The sequence below is a fragment of the Staurois parvus genome, unplaced genomic scaffold (assembly GCF_062004578.1).
Source record: "Staurois parvus isolate SC_StPar_1 unplaced genomic scaffold, SC_StPar_1.0 ptg000232l, whole genome shotgun sequence".
NCBI lineage: Eukaryota > Metazoa > Chordata > Amphibia > Anura > Ranidae > Staurois > Staurois parvus.
This window is the reverse complement of record NW_028318028.1, coordinates 4,091,369-4,113,108: the sequence shown is the minus strand read 5'-3', so window position 1 is coordinate 4,113,108 and position 21,740 is coordinate 4,091,369. Positions and strand designations below refer to the sequence as shown.

Here is a 21,740-nt window from a genome sequence, read left to right as displayed (position 1 = left end):
TCATCACAGAGGACAAGGGGGCATGCTTTATGTCTGGAGGAAAAGAAATTTAATCTCCAAACACGGAAAGGTTTCTTCACAGTGAGAGCTGTGAAAATGTGGAATAGACTCCCTCAAGAGTTGGTTCTGGCCAGCTCAGTGGATTGCTTCAAAAAAGGCCTGGATTATTTCCTAGATACACAGAATATAACTGGATACTAACATTTATAGGTAAAGTTGATCCAGGGAATATCCGATTGCCTCTCGGGGGGGGGGGGGGGAAATCAGGAATTCTTTTCCCAGCAGGAGCAAATTGGATCGTGTGTTGCTGGGTTTTTTTTGCCTTCCTCTGGATCAACTTTGGGTATAGGATTATAACTTTTTTTTTTTTATGGTTGAACTGGATGGACGTTTTTCTTTTTTCAGCCATACTAACTATGTAACTGCACCTACAAGAGCTCTGTATCACCATTTTTAAAAAAATACAGATTTCACCTTCAAATTTTTACAACATATTTGGAGAGACCTTTTCGCTATAAAACCTCTGTGTTGGGTCAGGAGGTAAAGGGACTCAAGTCATGAGAAAAGAATGGGGGCTGCCAATGTTGTCACTCTTGATTATGCTAACTGCTTGGCAGTGTTTTGCTTCAATACTTTAAAGTGCCATGCACGTTGGTTTAAAATCACTACATCTTTAAGAGTTTTGCATTTTGTAGAAGGAACTAATGTTATCCATGCACATTAGGTAGTCTAGAGGTGTTTTTTAAGCTTAGTGTTTAATAAAAAAAAAAAAAAAAACACATAATTAAAAAAACGCTGCTAAACAGTCAAGAGCACTGGCAATTACGCCAGTGTGCATGGAGCCTCAGTCTATGCATGGCTGCCTTAAGCATTAGTACTGCACAGTACACCATCGAGCTGCAGCAGCTATCAGCCACGCAGAGTTAAACCTGCTGCCAGCAGTGGGGTTGGATGATGCGCCTTTGCCTTCCACGTTCACAAAAACTGTAGGATCTTGTGTACTGGAGTTAAACGCCCAGTGTGGATTAGGCCTGATCCACAGCACAAAGACTAAATTGACCTGTGGTCCAAGATAAGAACAGGGAGAGGTCACTCCGAGATAATGAAAGAAATGGACATGGGACAAGTTTAAAGTTTTGACAAACAGGTTTTTTATTTACTTAAAAAAAAATAAAAAAAATAAACACATTTAAAAAAATCTGACAGATCCCTGCATCAATAGAAGAGATGTGGATGGGAAAACTTTGCATTATTCAACAAATGGGGCAGCACAGTGGCTAAATGGTTAGCACTTCCACCTGGCAGTACTAGGGTCGATGGTTCGAATCCCAACCACGGCACCACCTGCCTGGAGTTTGCATGTTCTCCCTGTGCCTGCGTGGGTTTCCTCCCGGTACTCCGGTTTCCTCCCACACTCCAAAGACATGCTGGTCGGTTAATTGGATCCTGTCTAAACTGACCCTAGTATGTGTATGTATGAATGAAGGTTAGGGACTGATGTGAATGTACAATATATATGTAAAGCTCTGCGTAAATTGATCGCGCTATATAAGTACCTGTAATAAATAAAATAAATAAATGGAAAGTGTTCTCTGACTTCATGAGGATGACATTATGAGGTTACTGCCCTGCCTCTCCACCTTGTCCAGAGAATGCCTTGTATGGATTGCCTTTCCCTTCCACCTTCACCAAAACTCTGGCACCACACAGTGCAGTACACACAGGAGCAGGAGTGTTAAAACTTAGGCAGCATGTCGCTTTCAGGAGACATTGATGCATATCAGCCATCTCTTCTCATTTCAATGCGCTACAACTGCACAATTGGGCCAAGCCAATTGTCAAAAAACGAAGAACCCATCTTGTAGAGAATTCACAAAAATGTCAATCACACCACAACCTAACAATGCCGCAAAGCAGCTCATTTTCTCTTTATCGCTTCACCTTGCAGCACTTCCCCCTAGAACACTGGTCTTCAAACTGCGGCCCTGTGCTAGCCTTTGTCTGACCCTTGGGACACTCTTCCTCCCACTGACACCAACAGTGGGGCAGAATTCCTGCCACTGACACCAATAATCGGGCATAATTCTTCCCACTACTAGCAATTATGGGGCAAAATTCCTTCCACTGGGGCACGGTTTCTTCCTCTGGCACCAACAGTGGGGTATAAGTCCGGCCACTGACACGAATGATGGGGCATTATTCTTCCTACTAATATCAATGATGGGGCAGTATTCTTCCCACTGACACCAACAATGGGGCACAGTTTCTTACACTGATACCAGTGATGGGGTACTACTCATCCCACTAATACCAACGATGGGGCACCATTTCTCCAACTATCAACACCAAACCTAAGGCTTTATTATTCTCACCGATACCCTCACGGGCCACAATCTGGGCCCCCCCCCAAAGTCCAAAGGACAGTAAACTGGCCCTTTCTTTGAAAGAATGGAGACCCCTGCCCTAGAAAAACACTTTCATGGGTGTTTAATAAGCTTTCAGTATGCTTTTTGAACGCATCAAAAAACACACACACAAAAAAAAAAAAAAAGTCACACGTCATAAATGCCATCGGTGAGTTGATGTGTATTACTTCATTTAGTCTTCATTCAGGATAGCACACAGAAAGAATATACACTAGTACTTGTAATGGCAATTTAGAAACATGTACGACCTAGGCATGGCTTGCATGTGAAAAGAGAAACCAAAATGTATGTCAATACAGAAACCTAACCACATCAAACCTGAAATGTCAAGAAGCATGCAGTGTGTGTGAAACAGCTAGAGGCTGACGTGGCTTTCAATGTATATATGGTATGAAGCCTAATAAACAGAATGAGTTTTGCTGCCAAGTAAAAGATCTGCATTGTTCCAGCATGTGAGAAGTATCATGAAAAAGGCGAGCAGATGGGTGGATGGGGAGGGGATCAGTAGCGTAACACCCTTAGGCCATTCAAAAGAACTAGAGCATTTGTAGACTTGGGACAGATGTAAAGCTGAACTCTAAGCAAACAGCTGAATACAAAGAGCAAATACATAGTTGGGAGCTGTTTTACCTGCCAAAGAATATACAGGTGAAACTCGAAAAATTAGAATATTGTGCAAAAGTTCATTTATTTCAGTAATGCAACTTAAAAGGTGAAACTAATATATGAGATAGACTCATTACATGCAAAGCAAGATAGTTCAAGCCGTGATTTGTCATCATTGTGATGATTATGGCTTACAGCTCATGAAAACCCCCAATCCACAATCTCAGAAAATTAGAATATTACATGCAATCAATAAAACAAGGATTGTACATAGAACAATATGGGACCTCTGAAAAGTATAAGCATGCATATGTACTCAGTACTTGGTTTGGGCCCCTTTTGCAGCAATTGCTGCCTCAATGCGGTGTGGCATGGAAGCTATCAGCCTGTGGCACTGCTGAGGTGTTATGGAAGACCAGGATGCTTCAATAGCGGCCTTCAGCTCTTCTGCATTGTTCGGTCTCATGTCTGTCATCTTTCTCTTAGCAATGCCCCATAGATTCTCTATGCGGATTGTGGATTTGGGGTTTTCATGAGCTGTAAGCCATAATCATCACAATTATGACAAATCACGGCTTGAACTATCTTGCTTTGCATGTAATGAGTCTATCTCATATATTAGTTTCACCTTTTAAGTTGCATTACTGAAATAAAAGAACTTTTGCATGATATTCTAATTTTTCAAGTTACACCTGTATAGGTCTGTCCATCCAGGCCTAAAATTAATACAGCTGTGCCACACAGCACAATCAGGCAGACGACCCCACTTTCTGTTACGGTTAAACAACACAGCGGGGTCACCTCCCCATCCCCAGTCTGAGGACTGGACAGTTACAAAGAAACAGCAAACTTAGGAGGTCAACGCTCAGTCTGTTCTATTCTCCCACCAGTACCTTTACCACATAAAATGAATTAAAGCAGAACTTCAACCAAAAGAGGAAGTTTTGCTTTTCTGCCTCCTCCCTCCTCTACCACTTTTGGACCATTTTATCTTTTTAGGGGATGTGGATACCTAGTTTTGATAGGTACACTCTCCCACTTCTACATGGATAGTCTCGTGATTGGAGCAGACGTTCGGCTCCCCCCCTCTCCCGCAGCCATCTGGGACACAACACAGGTCTCAGGAGGCTTCAGGACCATTCACAAATCGCAGCATAAAATACAAATTTCCCACGCTTTGAAAAGCTTAAAGACAAGATTAGGAAGAAAAAAAAAAAAAAAAAAAAAACTTACCGGAGGATCTGGTCTGTAGTTTGAAGCAGCATCGCTAAAAAGAAAACAAAAAAAAAAAATAGCAAATGAACCTAAAAGCAAGGGCATTGTGGCATTTGTTTGTTGTATGTACAATTGGAGTCATGTGAGGATTCTACTTTAACCCTTGATGTACAGGATGCCTGAATACAAAGATGGAAAATTGCTTTTGGCATTATTATGCTGTTAGACCTCCTATAACATTAGAGGTCTACACAGGAGGGGAAAGTTTGGGCTGGCAATTTGGTGGAGGAAGCGGAATGCTCTCTTTGGGAACACAGCTCTTGAAATGAAGGGTGGACAACTTCTGGTGGAATCGCCTATGTGATTCCAGCAGAAGTGGGAGCAGGTACCTGCCAAAACTAAGTACCCGCTCCCTGCCCCCCAAAAAAAAAAAAAAAAAAAAAAGTGGAGGATATAAGTTAAACACAGATTTTTATTAACTGCTTACATCCGACTTTTTCTCAAGGGATCCCTTGAGTTGGAAAAAGTCGGAAGTGACGAAACGCGTCAAGGTCGTGACGTCAGGACGCATAACCGGAAGGACCAACGCCGCCATATTTGTTGTGGGAATTTGTCTGTTTGAACTGATGGAACAGGATGGACAGGCTGTCAATGTAAGCAGTTAATAAAAATCTGTGTTTAACTTATATACTCCACTTATTCTTGTCCTCTTTGCCTTATGAGGAGCAGGGAAGACTCCACTGAATTGATTCACAAGGGGAAAGGTGCATATTGGATATACTCTTGGTATCCTGGAATGTTGGAAATGCTTTTTTAAAGCTGCAAGAGGGTAATAGTATGTTATCCCACTAGGGTGGTGGCACTTGTTTGGAATGGTGCACTAATCACAGTTTGAGTGTTTTTTTGTTAATTTCACCTGGTTAGAGTGATGATATCTTCAAATACTGTGGATTACCACTAGTCCAGTTGCTGTGAACTATATCCACTTCACGAGTGGGGGTGTATAGGGCGACCTTCTCTATCCACTTTATTTATTTATTTGTATTGGATAATCACATAGAATTTTGTAATTCAGTTTTTTTTTTGGTTTTTTCACGAGTGTTTGCATGGTATCACAGAATATTGTTTGAGAGGTAATGCACTATATTTAGTTTATATTTTTGAGGTTTCTTGGATTTGGAATAACAAATTGGACATCTTATCACGATTGGAAGATTGAATAGTGTGGACATTGGGCGGATTACGTTTGGACTTCCTTTATCTGTTGCAGTCATGATAAATGTTCAGGTTTCAGGGTTAGGAGTACTATTAGGCGCATAAATGTTACATTTGTGGGTTTAGGTTAGGGTATTAAGTCATATTAAAAGGTACACCTGTCAGTGAATCCCAATATCCTTATAAATGTATTCCCATTAGTGATACTGCTCCATGATCTACAATACACCAACAATAACAATGAAGCGATTCCTCTACAAAACACTCAAAAAAAACAACATATAAAACACAAAGTCTTACCTGAGTGCATTCATAATGCCTCCAAACATTCCTCCTCCGCCGCCGAATCCTCCGCCGCCGAATCCCCCGCCGCCGAATCCCCCGCCGCCACCACCACCACCGCCACCCATAAACTGATTAATCAGGAACATGATTGCGTTAAACCTGAAATGGAAAAGAGAATGTTTTGAATGAGAATGAAAACTACATGAAGAATTCCGAGAGGCTGTACAGTGGTCAATTTACAATGAACCTATGCTTTGCCTACATATAACCACTTCAGTAATAGCCTGTAAACACCCTTCCTGTCCCAGCCATCTGTCAGTTTGAGAATCATTTGGTCATGCAGCGCTGTATCCAAATTAATTTTATAACAGTTTGTTTTTGAGGCTGAGCTTTCCTTTGCTGGTAGTGAATAAGTAGTGTGTTTTTATTTCTATTTAAAAAAAAACAAACAAAAAAAGGCCAAAAACATATAAAAAAAACAAACAAAAAAAAACTGCTGCACTTACACTGATATAAGACAAGTAAAATGACATGACCGTAACAAAAACAAAAAAGAAGCCCAAAATGTTCCCTTTTCGGAACCCCTAACCACCTTTCACAAACCTTGTCTGTGCTCCCGCTCCATTGCGGCGCATGACACTACCTGCCAATTCCAGGTATGAGGGCGCATGTGACCTGCTCCGTTGTGACAATGTTTGGCCCTAAACACACACACACACACACACACACACACACACACACACACACACACCTTTTGATCTATATGACTAAACAAAATGGAAAAAGTAGCCACAGATACAGCGGGTATAGGAAAGAATCACCCCCTTTTAATATAATCACATTTTGTTCCTTTGGAGCCTAAAATGAAGACAGACACAGTTTTTGTTTCATCTAGTTGTATTTACTCAGTGCAACTTATAACATCCAAGTGAAAGATAGAACACCAACACGTCAGAAAAAAAAAAGAAAAAAAGAATCGCTGAGTAGGAAAATGGATCACCTCCCTTCTGTAAATGACTTGTAAAAACATTTAAAAGACTTTACCAATGCCTAGAAACACACTGAAGTCTATTATTAAGCAGTGTAAGGTATTTGGTACAACACAGACCCTCCCTGGATCAGGACATCGCTCCAAACAAAACTGGTCAAATACAGATATAGAACAGTCATCCACACTATACCATCAATGTAGATGGGTATCGGAAGACTTGTATTTAAAGTGCAATCCAAACAAGTAAAATATATTTACATAAGCTTTAGGCTGGCCATACATTTTGCAATTTTTTTTTCCTTCAACCATGGGTTGAAAGAAAAAAAAAAAAAAAAAAAAAAAAATCACTCGATTCACCTAGCAACTGTCAAGTGTTGATGGGGGAATCCATCCCGCTATTGTATTCTGACAGCAGGTTTCCCCACTGTCAGAATACAATGATCATTGCTGACAGCTATAGCCAGCAGCAGTAATCATACCAAAAAAAATAAACCAGGTTGGTTGTACTGAAGTGGATCGATAGATTGACTTCAGCACAACCAGCCTGCCCATAGATGAGTCAAAATTTGGCTAGTTCAGGAGACAAGAGCCTCCAACACAAATGTCCCCAGTATTTCTTTGGCTATCTGGCTCCCAGGATTTATCGATCTCTAATTTGGAACGCACGGAGATTACAGATGGATTGGTTATTGGGCAACGCATTTCAGGCACTTTAACACCTTTGCGCCGGCACCTCCTGGCCCTTTAAGTTTCAGGAACCATGAGGCGGGCAGAGTTTTAGGGTCATATGACCGCTGTGATTCGCCGTCACGGCGGTCACATGATTGGAAAAGGTCCTGATCGCAAGGGGAGATTGGGTCTGTCAGGGATCACCGCGACGCATGAGTCTGCACATGCGTAGGTGTCCGACAAGACATGCAGGCAGGCGGGCACTAGGACCCAGGCGCACCTGTCACCTATGACAGCGCTGGCAGGCACTGGGACCCAGGGGCGCCTGTCTGAGCAGGGCGGGCTATTTAAACCAGCCCTGCACAGACACAAGTTGCCGTTTGGTCTTATTGTCCTGTTCCTGTATTCTGATACTGTGAAGCTTCCTGTTGCCGACCTCTGCATTGAATCTGACCCTGCTGATTGTCTCCTGCTTGACCCGACCATTCTTCTGCCTGATCCTCTGTACCGCGCTGCCCGTTAGTTGCTGAACCTGGCTTGTGACCCTGACCATTCTCTGCCTGCTCCTCTGGTACCTCGCTGCCTGCACGTTGCTGACCTGGACTGCCTGACTACTCCTTACGATCCATCCATCCCGCACAGATCTGTCCCAGTTACCAGGCCTGCCAGCCTCTTCACGTCAGGCTCAATTTCCCGCACACCCCTGACGGTGCTCTCTACCACTGCCGGACATACTCAGGGGTCGCAACCTGGTCTCAGTCTGCTCCAAGTCCATCCCCACCATCAGGGGCCCTGGTGAATAAGCAGATTGGGACTTAGACCCCGCACCCTGGGGAACCTTGCGCTGTGGGTTGCTAGAGGCCCCGCCAGGTGGTGTTTGACAGGGTCCTTTCTGTGAGTCACGGACATATGTGCTGGGAGCGCGCTGTTAGCACATATGTATTTTTCTAATGGCACACAAATATGTACTTTCTAATGGCACGCAAGGCCCAGACTCCGAGAGGCCGCATATTTGCATGCACTCGGCATCTAGGGTTAAAGGATAAGTTCACCTTTTAGTAAAAAATAATAAATGCACATTTGTTTTGCAGGTTAAAGAAAATGTGCATTTATTATTTTTGTCTGCACGAGCCTGTAAAGCATTGTAGCAGCAATCAGTAGATCGCTCCTGCCATGCAGGTCTCCTGCAGATCTGTCAGTATATCTGCTTGTCCGTACAGGATGTACAGAGGAATGTGAACGAGAGACGTGGTCAGGTGGGCGGAGCCCCACACGGCCACTTTTTAAAAAATTTGACAGCTAGCGAGGGGGAGAAGATCCGGGGGCTGGTCTGAATAACGGTGTAACACGTAACATGTTACGAAAGATGAACTTATCCTTTAACCACAGTGTGCACATGGATGTGACGCCACAAACACATGCAAGGGACAAAATATCACAGGATTCTGACGTCTACTGTAGACGTACTATGCTGGGATGTTGGCTTGGAGGTCAGTAATAAATCTACTCCAGAGTCAGGCTTCTGATGATATGATCCAAACAAGCCCAGGGATTAACAGCACCTGTTCATAGGCATAGATATGTCACAGTACAGCCATCCTACAAAGTCTGATTCTCTATAACAAAGCAGATCTGCTGACAATACGCTCATGCTGTAAGGCCCTCATAAGAGACCGTTCACCATGTACTTTGGTAGGATTACTGGATACAAAAAAAAAAAAAAAAAAAAAAAAAAAAAAAAAAAAAAAAAAAAGCGTACAGCACACAGAACTCTAAGGAAGTACGAGAGCAGTACGAGTCCTAGCGATGGAAGACACTAGGTGGTAATAGCTGCCTGCATCCTAGCAACTGTTGACACTACCCAGCCATAGCCACCTGCATCCTAACAACCAAGGATACTAGGTTGCAATAGCCATCTGAGTCCTGCAATACAGAACACTAGGCAGCAAGTGCTGCCTGCTTCCTAACAATAGGCTGCATTAATGCTTGCACGCATGTATAATGGGGAGAAAAAATAATTACATTTTGTTGCTTTACAGCCTGAAATGAAGACAGAATTTTTTTTTTTATCCAGCTGTATTTATTCAGTGCAACTTATAACATCCAAGTGAAAGATAGAACACCAACATGCCAGGAAAAAATTAAAAAAAAAAATATATAAAAATATTCAAAAACAGAATCAATGAAATGGAAAAAGGATCACTCCTTTGTGTAATTATTCTGTTGAACCACCTTTTACCACCTTTCGTCTGTTGGGACATGTCTCTACTAACTTTGAAATATTTGCCCAGTCTTCACCTGCTACTAAAAATGACTTGTAAATTCAATCATGTGTAGCTAATCATCTTCTCAATGGCACACAAAGCCATTTGACTTTCAACTGTGATCATTTTGATCTGCTCAGCATGAAAAGAGCTTTCCTGGAGCATTTCAGTACCTGATAGTGCAACTGAAGCAATTAACTATGGGTGGTGGCAAGGCACTGTCAAAAGATCTCAAGGATAAAGTTGTGGACAGGCACAAGTCAGGAGATTGATAAAGCCTTTGAAACTTTTTTGTATCCATGCCTAGAAGCACAGTGAAGTCTATTATTAAGAAGTGGAAGGCATTTGCTACAACACAGACCCTCCATGGATCAGGACATCGCTCCAAACTGGATGAAAGAGCCATTGTGTGCGTGTGACAACAATATCACAAATTATTCACAAAAGTGAATTGTATGGGAGGGTTGCAAAAAAAAGCCACTCCTCAAGAAAGGTCACATGCAGTCATGACTGAGCTGTGCCAAACGCGCCTTGAAGATTCTGAGGCCACATGGAAAAAGGCGTTATGGTCAAATGAGATTAAAAATGAAATATTTTGGCTTCAACACGAAACGATGTGTCTTGTGCAAATCCAGTACAGCTCACTATTCAAATAACATGTTATGGGGTGCTTCTTTGCAGCAGGGACTGGAGCACTTGTCAGCATAGAACGAAAAATGGATGGGAAATATCAATGGGAAGAAAGTTTACCTTCCAACATGACAATGACCCAAAGCACAAAGGAAAAATGACCACAGAGGTTGAAGAAAAAGGTGAATGTCTTTGCATGGCCTAGCCACAGCCCAGACCTAAACCCCATTGAAAAACTGTGGAATGACTTGAAGACTGGAGTCCATAAACTGTCACCATCAAATATAAGTGAACTTGAGCAGTTCTGCAAAGAAGAGTGAGCAAATATTGCAAAGTCTAGATGTGCACAGTTAGTAGAGACATATTCCAACTAAACTAACGGCTGGAATTAAAGTAAAAGGTGCTTCAACAAAATACTGACACATGTTGGTGTTCATTCACTTGGATGCTATAAGTTGCACTGAATAAATACAGCGGGATAAAACAAAAAAAACTGTCTTCATTTCAGGCTGCAAAGAAACAAAATGACTATTTTAAAGGGGGTGATTCTTTTCTATACCCACGGTACAGTATGTGTAGCTTAAACTTTGCATACAGAGCACTTATTACACAGAACCCTGCGCCACCATTATCCAATGCTGTATATGTTCCGACTTGGAGACTCTCAAAAATAGAGTTAGGACTGCAGTATACAGAGAAGCCTTGACGTAGGCACTGCGGTTTCCACAAATATTTATAAATGTGTACAACTAACCCCTGTTTTGAATGTGAATTGTTAGGCCAATCTAATGTATTTTTTTTCAGTCTAGCTGGTAAGAGTGCTGGAAAATTTGTTTGTGATGTGCACTTACCCTTCCATGTGCACTGCCCTTCCATGTGCACTGCCCTTCCATGTGCACCTCACTGCATAAGGTAGGTTACAAATTAGGGTGGTTGTATAGCCATGTGTAAGTACCCTGACACTCACCTTCCTGACACTCACATGCTGCTCAGATGCTCCAGTAGAGCAGCCTCAAAACACTCAATGGTCCCGAGTATAAGGGTGCTGGTGACCTCAGATCATAATGCAGTGCTTGGTCCCGAAGGGCCCATCACCAGATCCAAACTGTGTCAAATTTGGATGATATCTACAACATTGTGTGGATGACAGGGTAAGGACTGTAGAGGAACAGAACAGTAGCTGGAGCATGGGGAGGACTTTAAAGTGGTTGCAAAGGCTGAAGATTTGTACCTTCATTTATTCTATGCATAAAAAGGTAAAAAACTGTGTGTGCAGCAGTACCCCCTAGCCCCCACAATACTTAACTGAGCCTCATCGCGATCCAGCAATGTGAATAACAGCCTCGGTTGTCCCGGGTCTCTGTCTCCTCATTGGCTGAGACAGCAAGCGGGTGCCATTGGCTCCCGCTGATGTCAATCACAGCCAGGCAGTCAGCCAATGAGGAGAGTGAGGGGGCAGGGCCAAGACACAACTCTGTGTGTGAATGGACACACGGAGCAGCAGGTGCCCCTATAGCAAGCTGCTTGCTGTGGGGGCACCCTACAGGTGGAGCTAGAAGAGCCTGCTGGGACCCAAGAAGAGGAGGATCCAGGTTGCTCTGTGCAAAACCACTGCACAAGGTAGGTAAGTATAGACATGTTTGTTATTTTACAAAACAATAAAAAGTTAACCTTTAGAATTGCTTTAAAAAGACTTGTTTTGCATGGGTAAACTGACAGCCTTCTCAGGCCTCATTCACACTTTGTAGCCCAAAGCTCAAGAAAAATATATCAATTAATAACAACTTTTTATTAGCATTACTTTTATTATTACTGATATCTTATTTATTTTAAATGGTTAGGGGGTTAATATTTGTGATGATATATTATTCATTTATTTATGATTTGTTTGTATTTATTTTAGATTTATTTTTTACTATTGTCATTGTAATTATTATTAGTTTTATTATAATTAAAACTAACAACCAAACCCTAACAAAAAAATAATAAATGAGTAATAAAAAAAAAAAAAAAAAAAAAAGGCTGATGGAAAAGCTCAAAGAAGCTGAAAAAAACATAGCAACAAATGCAGAAGATGATATTTTTCTCTATTGGCTATATAGAAAAAGAAATAAACAAAAAAATAAAAAAAGCAACCAAAGCTCAAAAATGCCTGAAAAACACTATTCCAATGCGTATAAACACGAACAAAAGTCACGTGAAAAATGCTCAAAGATGCTACACTCAAGAGTGAATCCAACCTTAAAGGTTAGGTTAACCTGATTGAAAGAGGCGAAAGCGCCCATTAACACCGGAGTGTCTTGTAGCTCAGAACTTCAAATTGCTCAACAAGCCAAATCCCATGCTTTTCAATTGCTACTAATTATATCTGAGCGTTCAGGAGCCCACGCCTCAACATCTGAAGCATAATAAAAAGTCTATAGGCAAAAAATGCGCTATCTGGCCCCAAAGAAGCCCCTATACAGTACTTAATGCATTAAAAACACAATAAAAAAAAAAAAGCTTCAAAGTGTGAATGGGTGCTAAAGTGTGGCAAACCTTACATCGGGACTCCTGCACTTAAAGTATAAGCAGCTTGTTAAGGCCCTTTCACACGGGTGGACCGATCGGGTCCGCCTGTCCGTTTTTCAGCTTGACCCAATCAGACCATACATTGTTCTTTATGAGGAGGTAGATGTAAATTGACATACAGGTGAAACTTGAAAAATTAGAATATCGTGCAAAAGTTAATTTCAGTAATGCAACTTAAAAGGTGAAAGTAATATATGAGATAGATGCATTACATGCAAAGCAAGATAGTTCAAGCCGTGATTTGTCATAATCGTGATGATTATGGCTTACAGCTCATGAAAACCCCAAATCCACAATCTCAGAAAATTAGACTATTACATGCAATCAATAAAACAAGGACTGTACATAGAACAATATCGGACCTCTGAAAAGTATAAGCATGCATATGTACTCAGTACTTGGTTTGGGCCCCTTTTGCAGCAATTACTGCCTCAATGCGGCGTGGCATGGAAGCTATCAGCCTGTGGCACTGCTGAGGTGTTCTGGAAGACCAGGATGCTTCAATAGCGGCCTTCAGCTCTTCTGCATTGTTCTGTCTCATGTCTCATCTTTCTCTTGGCAATGCCCCATAGATTCTCTATGGGGTTCAGGTCAGGCGAGTTTGCTGGCCAATCAAGCACAGTAATCCCATGGTCATTGTTTTTCTTTAACCCAGGTAAGACGCTTCTGACGTTGTTTGTTGTTCAGGAGCGGCTTGACAAGAGGAATACGACATTTGAAGCCCATGTCCAGGATCTGTCTGTGTGTGGTGGCTCTTGATACACTGACTCCAGCCTCAGTCCACTCCTTGTGAAAGTCCCCAACACTTTTGAATGGCCTTTTCCTGACAATCCTCTCCAGGCTGAGGTCATCCCTGCTGCTTGTGCACCTTTTCTTCCACACTTTTCCCTTCCACATAACTTTCTATTAATGTGCTTTGATACAGCACTTTGGGAACATCCAACTTCTTTTGCAATTACCTTTTGAGGCTTTCCCTCCTTATGGAGGGTGTCAATGATGGTTTTCTGCACAACTGTCAGGTCAGCAGTCTATTACATGATTGTGATTCCTACAGAACCAGACTGAGAGACCATTTAAAGGCTCAGGAACCCTTTGCAGGTGTTATGGCTTAATTAGCTGATTAGAGTGGTTCACTTTGAGCCGAGAATATTGCACCTTTTCACCATATTTTAATTTTCTGAGATTGTGGATTTGGGGTTTTCATGAATTGTAAGCCAAAATCATCACAATTATGATAAATCACGGCTAGAACTATTTTGCTTTGCATGTAATGAGTCTCATATATTAGTTTCACCTTTTAAGTTGCATTACTGAAAAAAAATGAACTTTTGCAGGATATTCTAATTTTTCGAGTTTCACCTGTATGTCCATTTATACCTGCCTGCATCCGATCCACTAAAAGTAGATGGATGGATCCGTACCCCATCCATCCAGAGAATCAGATCAAATGATAGTCAGATGTTAACAGGCAGGCAGTCCATTTACATCCTACCACTCCATAGAGAACAGCGGGCCGTGTCCATGTCTCCTCTGCACAAATGGAGCGGATCCAAGCAGATCTACTTGACGAATTCTGCCAGTGTGAAAGGGCCCTTAAAGCAGTACTTCAAAAGGGCAAGTTACACTTTTCTTCCTTCTTTTCCCCCTCCTCTAACACTTTTGGACACTATATTTTCTGGGGGGGAAGCAGGTACCTTGTTTTGACAGGTACCCACTCCTGCTCCTCTCTTTGCCAGCAGCTTTCTGAGACAATTCACAGGTCCCAGAAAGCTGTGGGACCATAAAGTGTCGCGTGACTTGCACAGGAAGCAAGCTGTGAAGCAACTAGGACTTGTGACTATGCCACAAAAATCGACGGTAATTAATTTGAGACATCTCTATATTAATATGCAGACCCCAGCCGATAACACTTGAGACTACTCACTGCTGTCATTAGACGCTAACAAGACGTTTGACAGCACTGAATGGTTATATCTCTGGAAAACCCTTGAGCAGTTTGGATTTAGGGATACATTTATATCCTGGGTACGGTTACTGAATCATGCACCACAGGGTGTTATTAGAGAGGGAGGGCATGTGTCGGAGGCCTTTCAACTGGAGAGGGGCACAAGGCAGGGGAACCAGTTATCTCCCCTCCTGTTTGCTCTCTCCACTGAACCGCTGGCAGTACTCATTAGATCGACTGAAGGCATCTTAGACTTCCGCTACGACCCCTTAATTGAGGAAAAAAATAATGCTTTACGCAGACGACAAGCTTCTTCTTTTGGGGGGCACCGGGCCTTCCATAAGAACTGCTATGTCTATTGTCTTTAGCTTTGGCACTTACTCTGGTCTTACCATCAATTGGTCTAAATCTGCCTTGCTGCCTTTTGACAACCCTGTTGACCCCAAACGCTCCTCCTTTTATCTTGTATAAATTACCTCCACGTTTAAATATTTAGGGGTATTCATTACACCTTCTCTGACTGATTATTGTAAGGTTATTATTCTCCCCCTACTACTCCGGTTTAAAGCGAAGGTCAAAATATGGGGGAAACTATGGATTTCCCTCATTGGTAGGGCCAATCTCATAAAAATGATTCTCACACCTCAGCTGTTGTACTTACTCCACAACACCCCTATGGTAGTACCCCTTTGCCTTTTACGCACAGTAAACTCTAATTTATTGGTTTTTACTTTGGAGGGACAGACCACCCAGACTTAGATTAGAGCAACTACAGAGGCCCAAAGATAATGGAGGTATTGCATTGCCTAACCCCCAGCTCTATTACCTGGCTGCTCAACTACAGCACCTTCACACTGGCCTCCAGACATGTTCCTCAGACCCTTCTTTGTGTAAAGACTCCATTCTTGCTATTATTTTGTTTTTCACCAATGCTCAGGACTTGCCAGGTGGGCTGGAATCACTGAATTTCTGTAATTCTAATAAGCTTTTCCCTACTTATGTGCCAATGTACAAAATCTGGGCGAAGGTTACACAATTAGATAAGGTCCAGGGGTTTACCAGCTATACCCCCATTTTGCATAACGAGGCCATACCTGAACTAGCTGAACTCAAGCATGATCCTAGATGGTGGGCACGGGGCCTCACACACCTTCATATTTTTCAAGATGGCATCTTGCTATCTTTTCAAGAGCTACAGACTAGGTTTCACCTCCCGAATTCTATGCTTTTTTACTACATGCAGCTTAAACATGCCGTAAACGCCCAGGGCCCCTCGTGGGACTGGAGCTGGTCTCCTACCCCTGTTTTTCATCTTATCCAAAATTCATTCACAACAAAAGGTCTCATATCCCAGTGTTATAGGATGCTCCTCTCAGTCTACCTGGAGGGTTTTTACTGCAAGGCCTCAGAGAATTGGGAGAGGGATGTAGGTACTTTTGATAAAGATCAATGAAAAAGTGTCCTGGAATCTGTGCACCTTAGCTCTTTGAATGCATCCCAGAGACTTTCACAACTGTACATTGTTCAGAGGGCGCACTATACTCCAAATTACAAGCAATGGGTTTGTTAGACTCTTCTATTTGCTGCAAATATTGACGAGATAGAGGTACCCTTATCCACATGTTTTGGCGCTGCCAGAAATTACACAGGTACAGGGCCAAAGTGGTGGACACATTGAATGCGGTGTTTCAGATTACCTTAGACCAGTGTTTCCCAACCTTTTGTCAGTCAAAGCACCCTTTAAAATGGACAGTCCCGAGGCACCCTTTAAAATGATGGACAGTCTTGAGGCACCCAATTCTAAAATGTGAAAAATGATTCTAATAGTTTTATATAACGCAACAACATCCACACATGTAGGACACCCAACATTGGAGGTGATTTATTCTTTCAAAGCAAATACACTTTTACACCACTAGTACCGAGTAGTGTTCCAGTGTTTCTTTTCTCCCTCATTTTTATTAATCACTGAGCTAATATGACCCCAGCACTGATCGAGGGGGGCAGGGGAGGGTCAAAAAAGGATGCTGTACAGGCAGCTGACACCCTCCTTATCAACTGATGTCATTGGTTGTCAGGAAGCCAGCAGCTAGAAGGTCGTAATAGTGCACAATGAAAACCTGTGGCTTTGTGTAACTAAAAGGCAGGGTTGTTTCACCTGCTGGCTTGTATACAAGTTTTGGGCATATTTTACACATTTTGCCAAGACACCCCTGAAGAAAACCCAAGGCACCCCAGGTTGTCTGGGCACCCTGGTTGAGAAAGGCTGCCTTAGACCTTAAAATATGCCTATTGGGCATCTTAGATGACCCACAGCTGACAGACCACAGGGCTTTGTTTCAAGCCAGGAACCTCATCTTACACTAGAATGCTGAACAGCCGCCAATCCATACAGAATGGGTGGACTCTATGGGATATACCTCATGTTTAGAGAAACTTATTTTTCAACACCGGGGATGCCCAGGAAAGTTTGTAAAGCTGTGGGATACTTTGCTAGCCAGACTGGGCCTATCCCTCATTGACCTGGCATTGGATAGTTTCAAGTTTCATTCTCATGGGTCTCTTCTTAAACCACATGAAAGGTGTGCAATCATTTATCAGAATTTACATCAACAACTGGCCTTTAGTAGAACAAATTTGTAATTCGGGTTCACATACTGTTCTACACAAAAAGCCTTACTATAAAAGAGGAAACGATATTCAAATAAAAGTCATTCTGCATGCAAATCAATTGATGGAGAGAAGCTCTATCACAAGCATTAGACCATGGAACAAATTTGTGTCCAGAAGTGGCCCCACCTGCTCCTGTGTATGCATACTCGGCTTCACAGCATCATATTACAATAAAGGGATTATTACTGGAGGAACTGGTTGCACCACTAATACGTGAAGGGTCATAAAAGGTACACTTCAGTCATATAGATATAGTCACTAGAAGTTGCAGCAAATAAAGAGAAAGTATAGCTAAAACAAACATGTTTTGGGTACAGTAGGAAGCCTTCAAAACCCTACCAGCATATGTGTTACAGTGTGTTCCCCTGGAAAGGTTACCCTTCATGGTCTGTCTTGGAAATGCAAGAAGAAGCAAGAGGACATCTCGTGTTGATGTCCATTACTTTGTGCTAGGGCAGCCCATTTGTTGGAATGGGCTCCTGAACATTCTAAAAGGCTTGTTCGCACTAGCGGTTGAGGGGCAGTAAAATCTCATAGCAAGGCAGGCCATAGAAGATTTGATTTTCTTTCCTACAACCGCAGGTTACAGGACAGAAAATCACTTGATTCCTCCATCAACACACAGCGATATTGGGTTTTGCTCTTGGGGAGCCTTCAGCAGTAATTGCAAGCCAAAAAAAATACAATTTTGAGTTATTGTTTACAAGCCTTTCGCAGCTTATACAGCATCTGATCAAACCAATCTTGGTTTGATCAGATGCTCTGGAGGCCAGAGGAGAGATCTGGGGTCCAACAGACCCCAGTTCTCTCTATAAAGAGGACCTGTCACAGTCCATGCTATCACAAGGGATGTACACATACGTACAGTGGATATAAAAAGTCTACACACCCGTTAAAATGTCAGGTTTCTATGATGTAAAAAAAAAAAAAAATGAGACACAGAACTTTTTCCACCTTTAATGTAACCTATAAACTGTACAAAAACAAACTGAAATCCCTTAGGTGGAGGGAAGTAAAAATAAAAAACTAAAATAAAATGGTTGCATAAGTGTGCACACCCTTACACTAATAATTTGTGTAAGCACCTTTTGATTTGAAAACCGCTGCGCAAATGTCATGCAACATACAAAATGGTCACAACCACCATTTTAATCTCCGGGGTCTCTGCTTCCAGAAAAAGATACAATGTTTAGGGATTCTAAGTATAGTTCTAGCAAAAACAAAAACGCTGATTTTTACATGTATGTGAGAACCCAGCTATTGACAGGCTTTGTCCTGTATCCAGGCGCTGTAGACCTCTTAAATTTTCGGGTCTCTGCTTCTGGTGACCGGGAGGAATTTGTCTGACGATGAAGTACTGGATCTGCATCACGGATCACTGGCGCTTGCAGTTCACTTATTATATGAACTATCCACAATATTAATTTGCAGTTTTGAATATGATCACATTTGTGCCTGCGCACCTATATCCCGGAATGTTGTCACTATATTTGTTCAAAATTTTTCTGATAGAATCTGTTCTGATAGGATTCTGAAAGGATCTATTTTTGATTGAAGTTGTATTTGTGCTTTGGTATCCTGATGCTTGTTAGTGTGCGGCGTCCCTTTTTTTCACATTTTGAATAGAATATTGCACTGATTTACTTTACACTATGCGCAAGGTGGTTCGTTTTTATGATACAGACATACCTGCTCTACAAGTCTGGCAGGAATGCAGGGGTGTGAGCATTCCCCCCCACTTTCATTATCCGGCCCTGTTACCCCGAAGGAAAACAACTCCCACACATCGCTCGCTGGAACTGGTCAGTCTCCACCTGCAATACCACATTTCTGTCTAATTACACAGCAAAATAAAACCTAAAAGGGCAAGTAGACATAGGAGACCCATGTAACTCAGAAAATTTAGTGACATTTACAACGTTTGCCAAAACGCGGCTTATTTAGGCCTCCTTTACACTTGCTTCAAAATGTGGCATTGGACATGTTTTTTTAAAGCCCCGGTCACTAAATAAAATGGCAGGCTTAGAGTCGTGTCCACATGTTGCATTTGCTTTGCTTCAAAAAAATATACGCCATGTTGCTTTCTTGGTGCATCAAAGCCACCATAGACGTCTACCAGAATACCCACTAACAGCACCTGCAGCTTTTGAGAGGCTTTTATTCAGAGTTAGGCTGGGTTCACACCTATGCAGTTGACATTTGATCTGTTTCTGCATTGCGTTTTGGATTGTGTTTTTGCACTTGCGTTTTTTATGTGTTTCGCATTTTTTTTGCGGGTTTTTAAAAATTTTTCTTGGTGAAAGGCAGATTTAAAACGCATAAAAAACGCAACAAAAAAGAATCAAAATGCACTAAATGCTTTTCATTGGTCTATAGAAGCAATGCAACTTTTTGCATTCAAAAAAGTCCCTGACCCTCTCCAAAAAACGCACCAGATGAAAATGCAGAGATGTGAACGTGCCCCATAGGAAATCATGCTAAATGGACTGTATTGCGGTTCTGCAAAATGCTGCAGAAAACACTTAAGTGTGAACCGGGGGTTAAGGTTTGATTTGTTTTGGAGGTATTGCAGGTATGAGACATCCCAGGATGCACTGAGCAACCAACAAGCGAACCGGAAAGATGTCATCAGCAGTCACTTCTGGTTCATGTGTATATATTCTGGGAGTGTCTGGTGTAGACATCACATTTGGTGTGCAGCAGCAGGAAGGAAGGAAAGCGGGGTCCAGACTGGAATGGAGCAACTAGCAGACGACACACGTGGGGTGCAACATGGGAACATTATGGGGTTGATTTACTAAAGGCAAATAGACTGTGCGCCAGTGCAAGTGCAATTACTTCAGAACTTTGTAAATGAGAAAAAGATTCACTTTGCAAGAAATACCCAATCATTTGCAAGCAAACTTTAAAAAAAAGCACTTTTGCTTGCACATGATTGGATGATGGAAGTCGGCTCATTTACTAAGCCATGGAGCAACTGCTCTTGCAGAGTGCAACTGCACTTTGCAAACAGCACAGTCTGTTTGCCTTTAGTAAATCAACTCCTATAGCTGAAGGGGAGTGGGAAGAGAGGACAGAGCAGCGGAGGATCAGCAGAGCTGGCAGACCGGAGCAGAAGAAGCGAACAATGTGACGACACATGTGCAGAGTGGGAGCAATACAACGGGAGGTTGACAGGGACAAGAGAGAGGATCAGCAGAGCTGGGGGTTATTACTAAGTGGGGGATCGGTAGAGCTGGGGGTTACCACTGAGCAGGGGATCAGCAGAACTGGGGATACTACTGAGCAGGGAATCTGCTGAACAAGGATATTAATAACCTGGGGATCTGTTGAACAAGGGTAGTAAAGAGCTGGGGATCTGCAACAAGGCTACCAATGAGCTAAAAATCAGCACACACACAGGGCATTTGCCAAGCTTCATTAAAGCATCACAGAAGCATCAAAAACACATAAAAAAAGCTTGTTGAAGCGGTAGGCATTTTCATGTGTGTTAAGGTCTAAGCAAGTGTAAATGAGCCCTTAGGAAAATAGATTGGATGGTACCATCACATGCAGGAATTTCACAATGTAGGAGTAGTAAGCACAGTAATGAGCATTTCTCAGCATCCCTTTCCCCACAACCGACTGCCACATCAACAAAGGTAGGGGGGTATACCATGGCAGATCTTCATAAGATGGACAAGCTCCCTCCATCCATCAATACCCATCTGAGAGTGTTGTCACAGTTGCTTATATCACCATATCTGACAACTAGAGCATAAGCTGTGAAAGATATTTTGTCTCATCAAACCATGTGGAAGTGACATATCAGAAAGAATTTCTCACAATTGTGAAGAATGTGCCATGACACTGCATGCCAACAGATGACCACTAAAATTTTCTCCATTTAGGAAACATTCCCTCACTTCCTACACAGGTAATAAGGTTGTGGCTGTAACCACTGTACCACCACCTCCCCCATAACTGGCCAAAAGGTTATGCAATATGAGCTGACCGCTCCTTCCATCTCCTATTGGCCTATCGCAGTGATTGATGGTCTGGCTAGCCAACGGTGGGGCTTAATTGGGCTAGCTGACAGTTTAAAAACTGGGGCCCAAACCATAGAAATACAGAAAGACCATCAGACCAAAAACAGATAAGAGTCCGAGATAATTTAAACTGTTAGGCCCTGTTCACGTGTTTGGGTACCATTTATCGCTTATCGCCCAAAAGAAGCTCCTGCTCCCTTCTGGGCGACAAGCTTCGTTAGT

At 42.3% G+C, this 21,740-nt stretch overlaps 1 protein-coding gene across 1 annotated transcript in view; it reads right to left on the bottom strand.

The window, feature by feature from the left end:
• CAPNS1 (calpain small subunit 1) overlaps nucleotides 1-21,740 on the bottom strand; it is a 47,647-nt gene that overhangs the window by 17,744 nt on the left and 8,163 nt on the right. The window contains exons 2-3 of the mRNA XM_089679811.1: nucleotides 5,763-5,906; nucleotides 4,266-4,299 (exon numbers count right to left, since the gene is read on the bottom strand). Coding sequence (XP_089535937.1) covers nucleotides 4,266-4,299; nucleotides 5,763-5,893 — 165 coding nt within the window. The 5' untranslated portion in view covers nucleotides 5,894-5,906. The remainder of the gene's footprint in view (nucleotides 1-4,265; nucleotides 4,300-5,762; nucleotides 5,907-21,740) is intronic.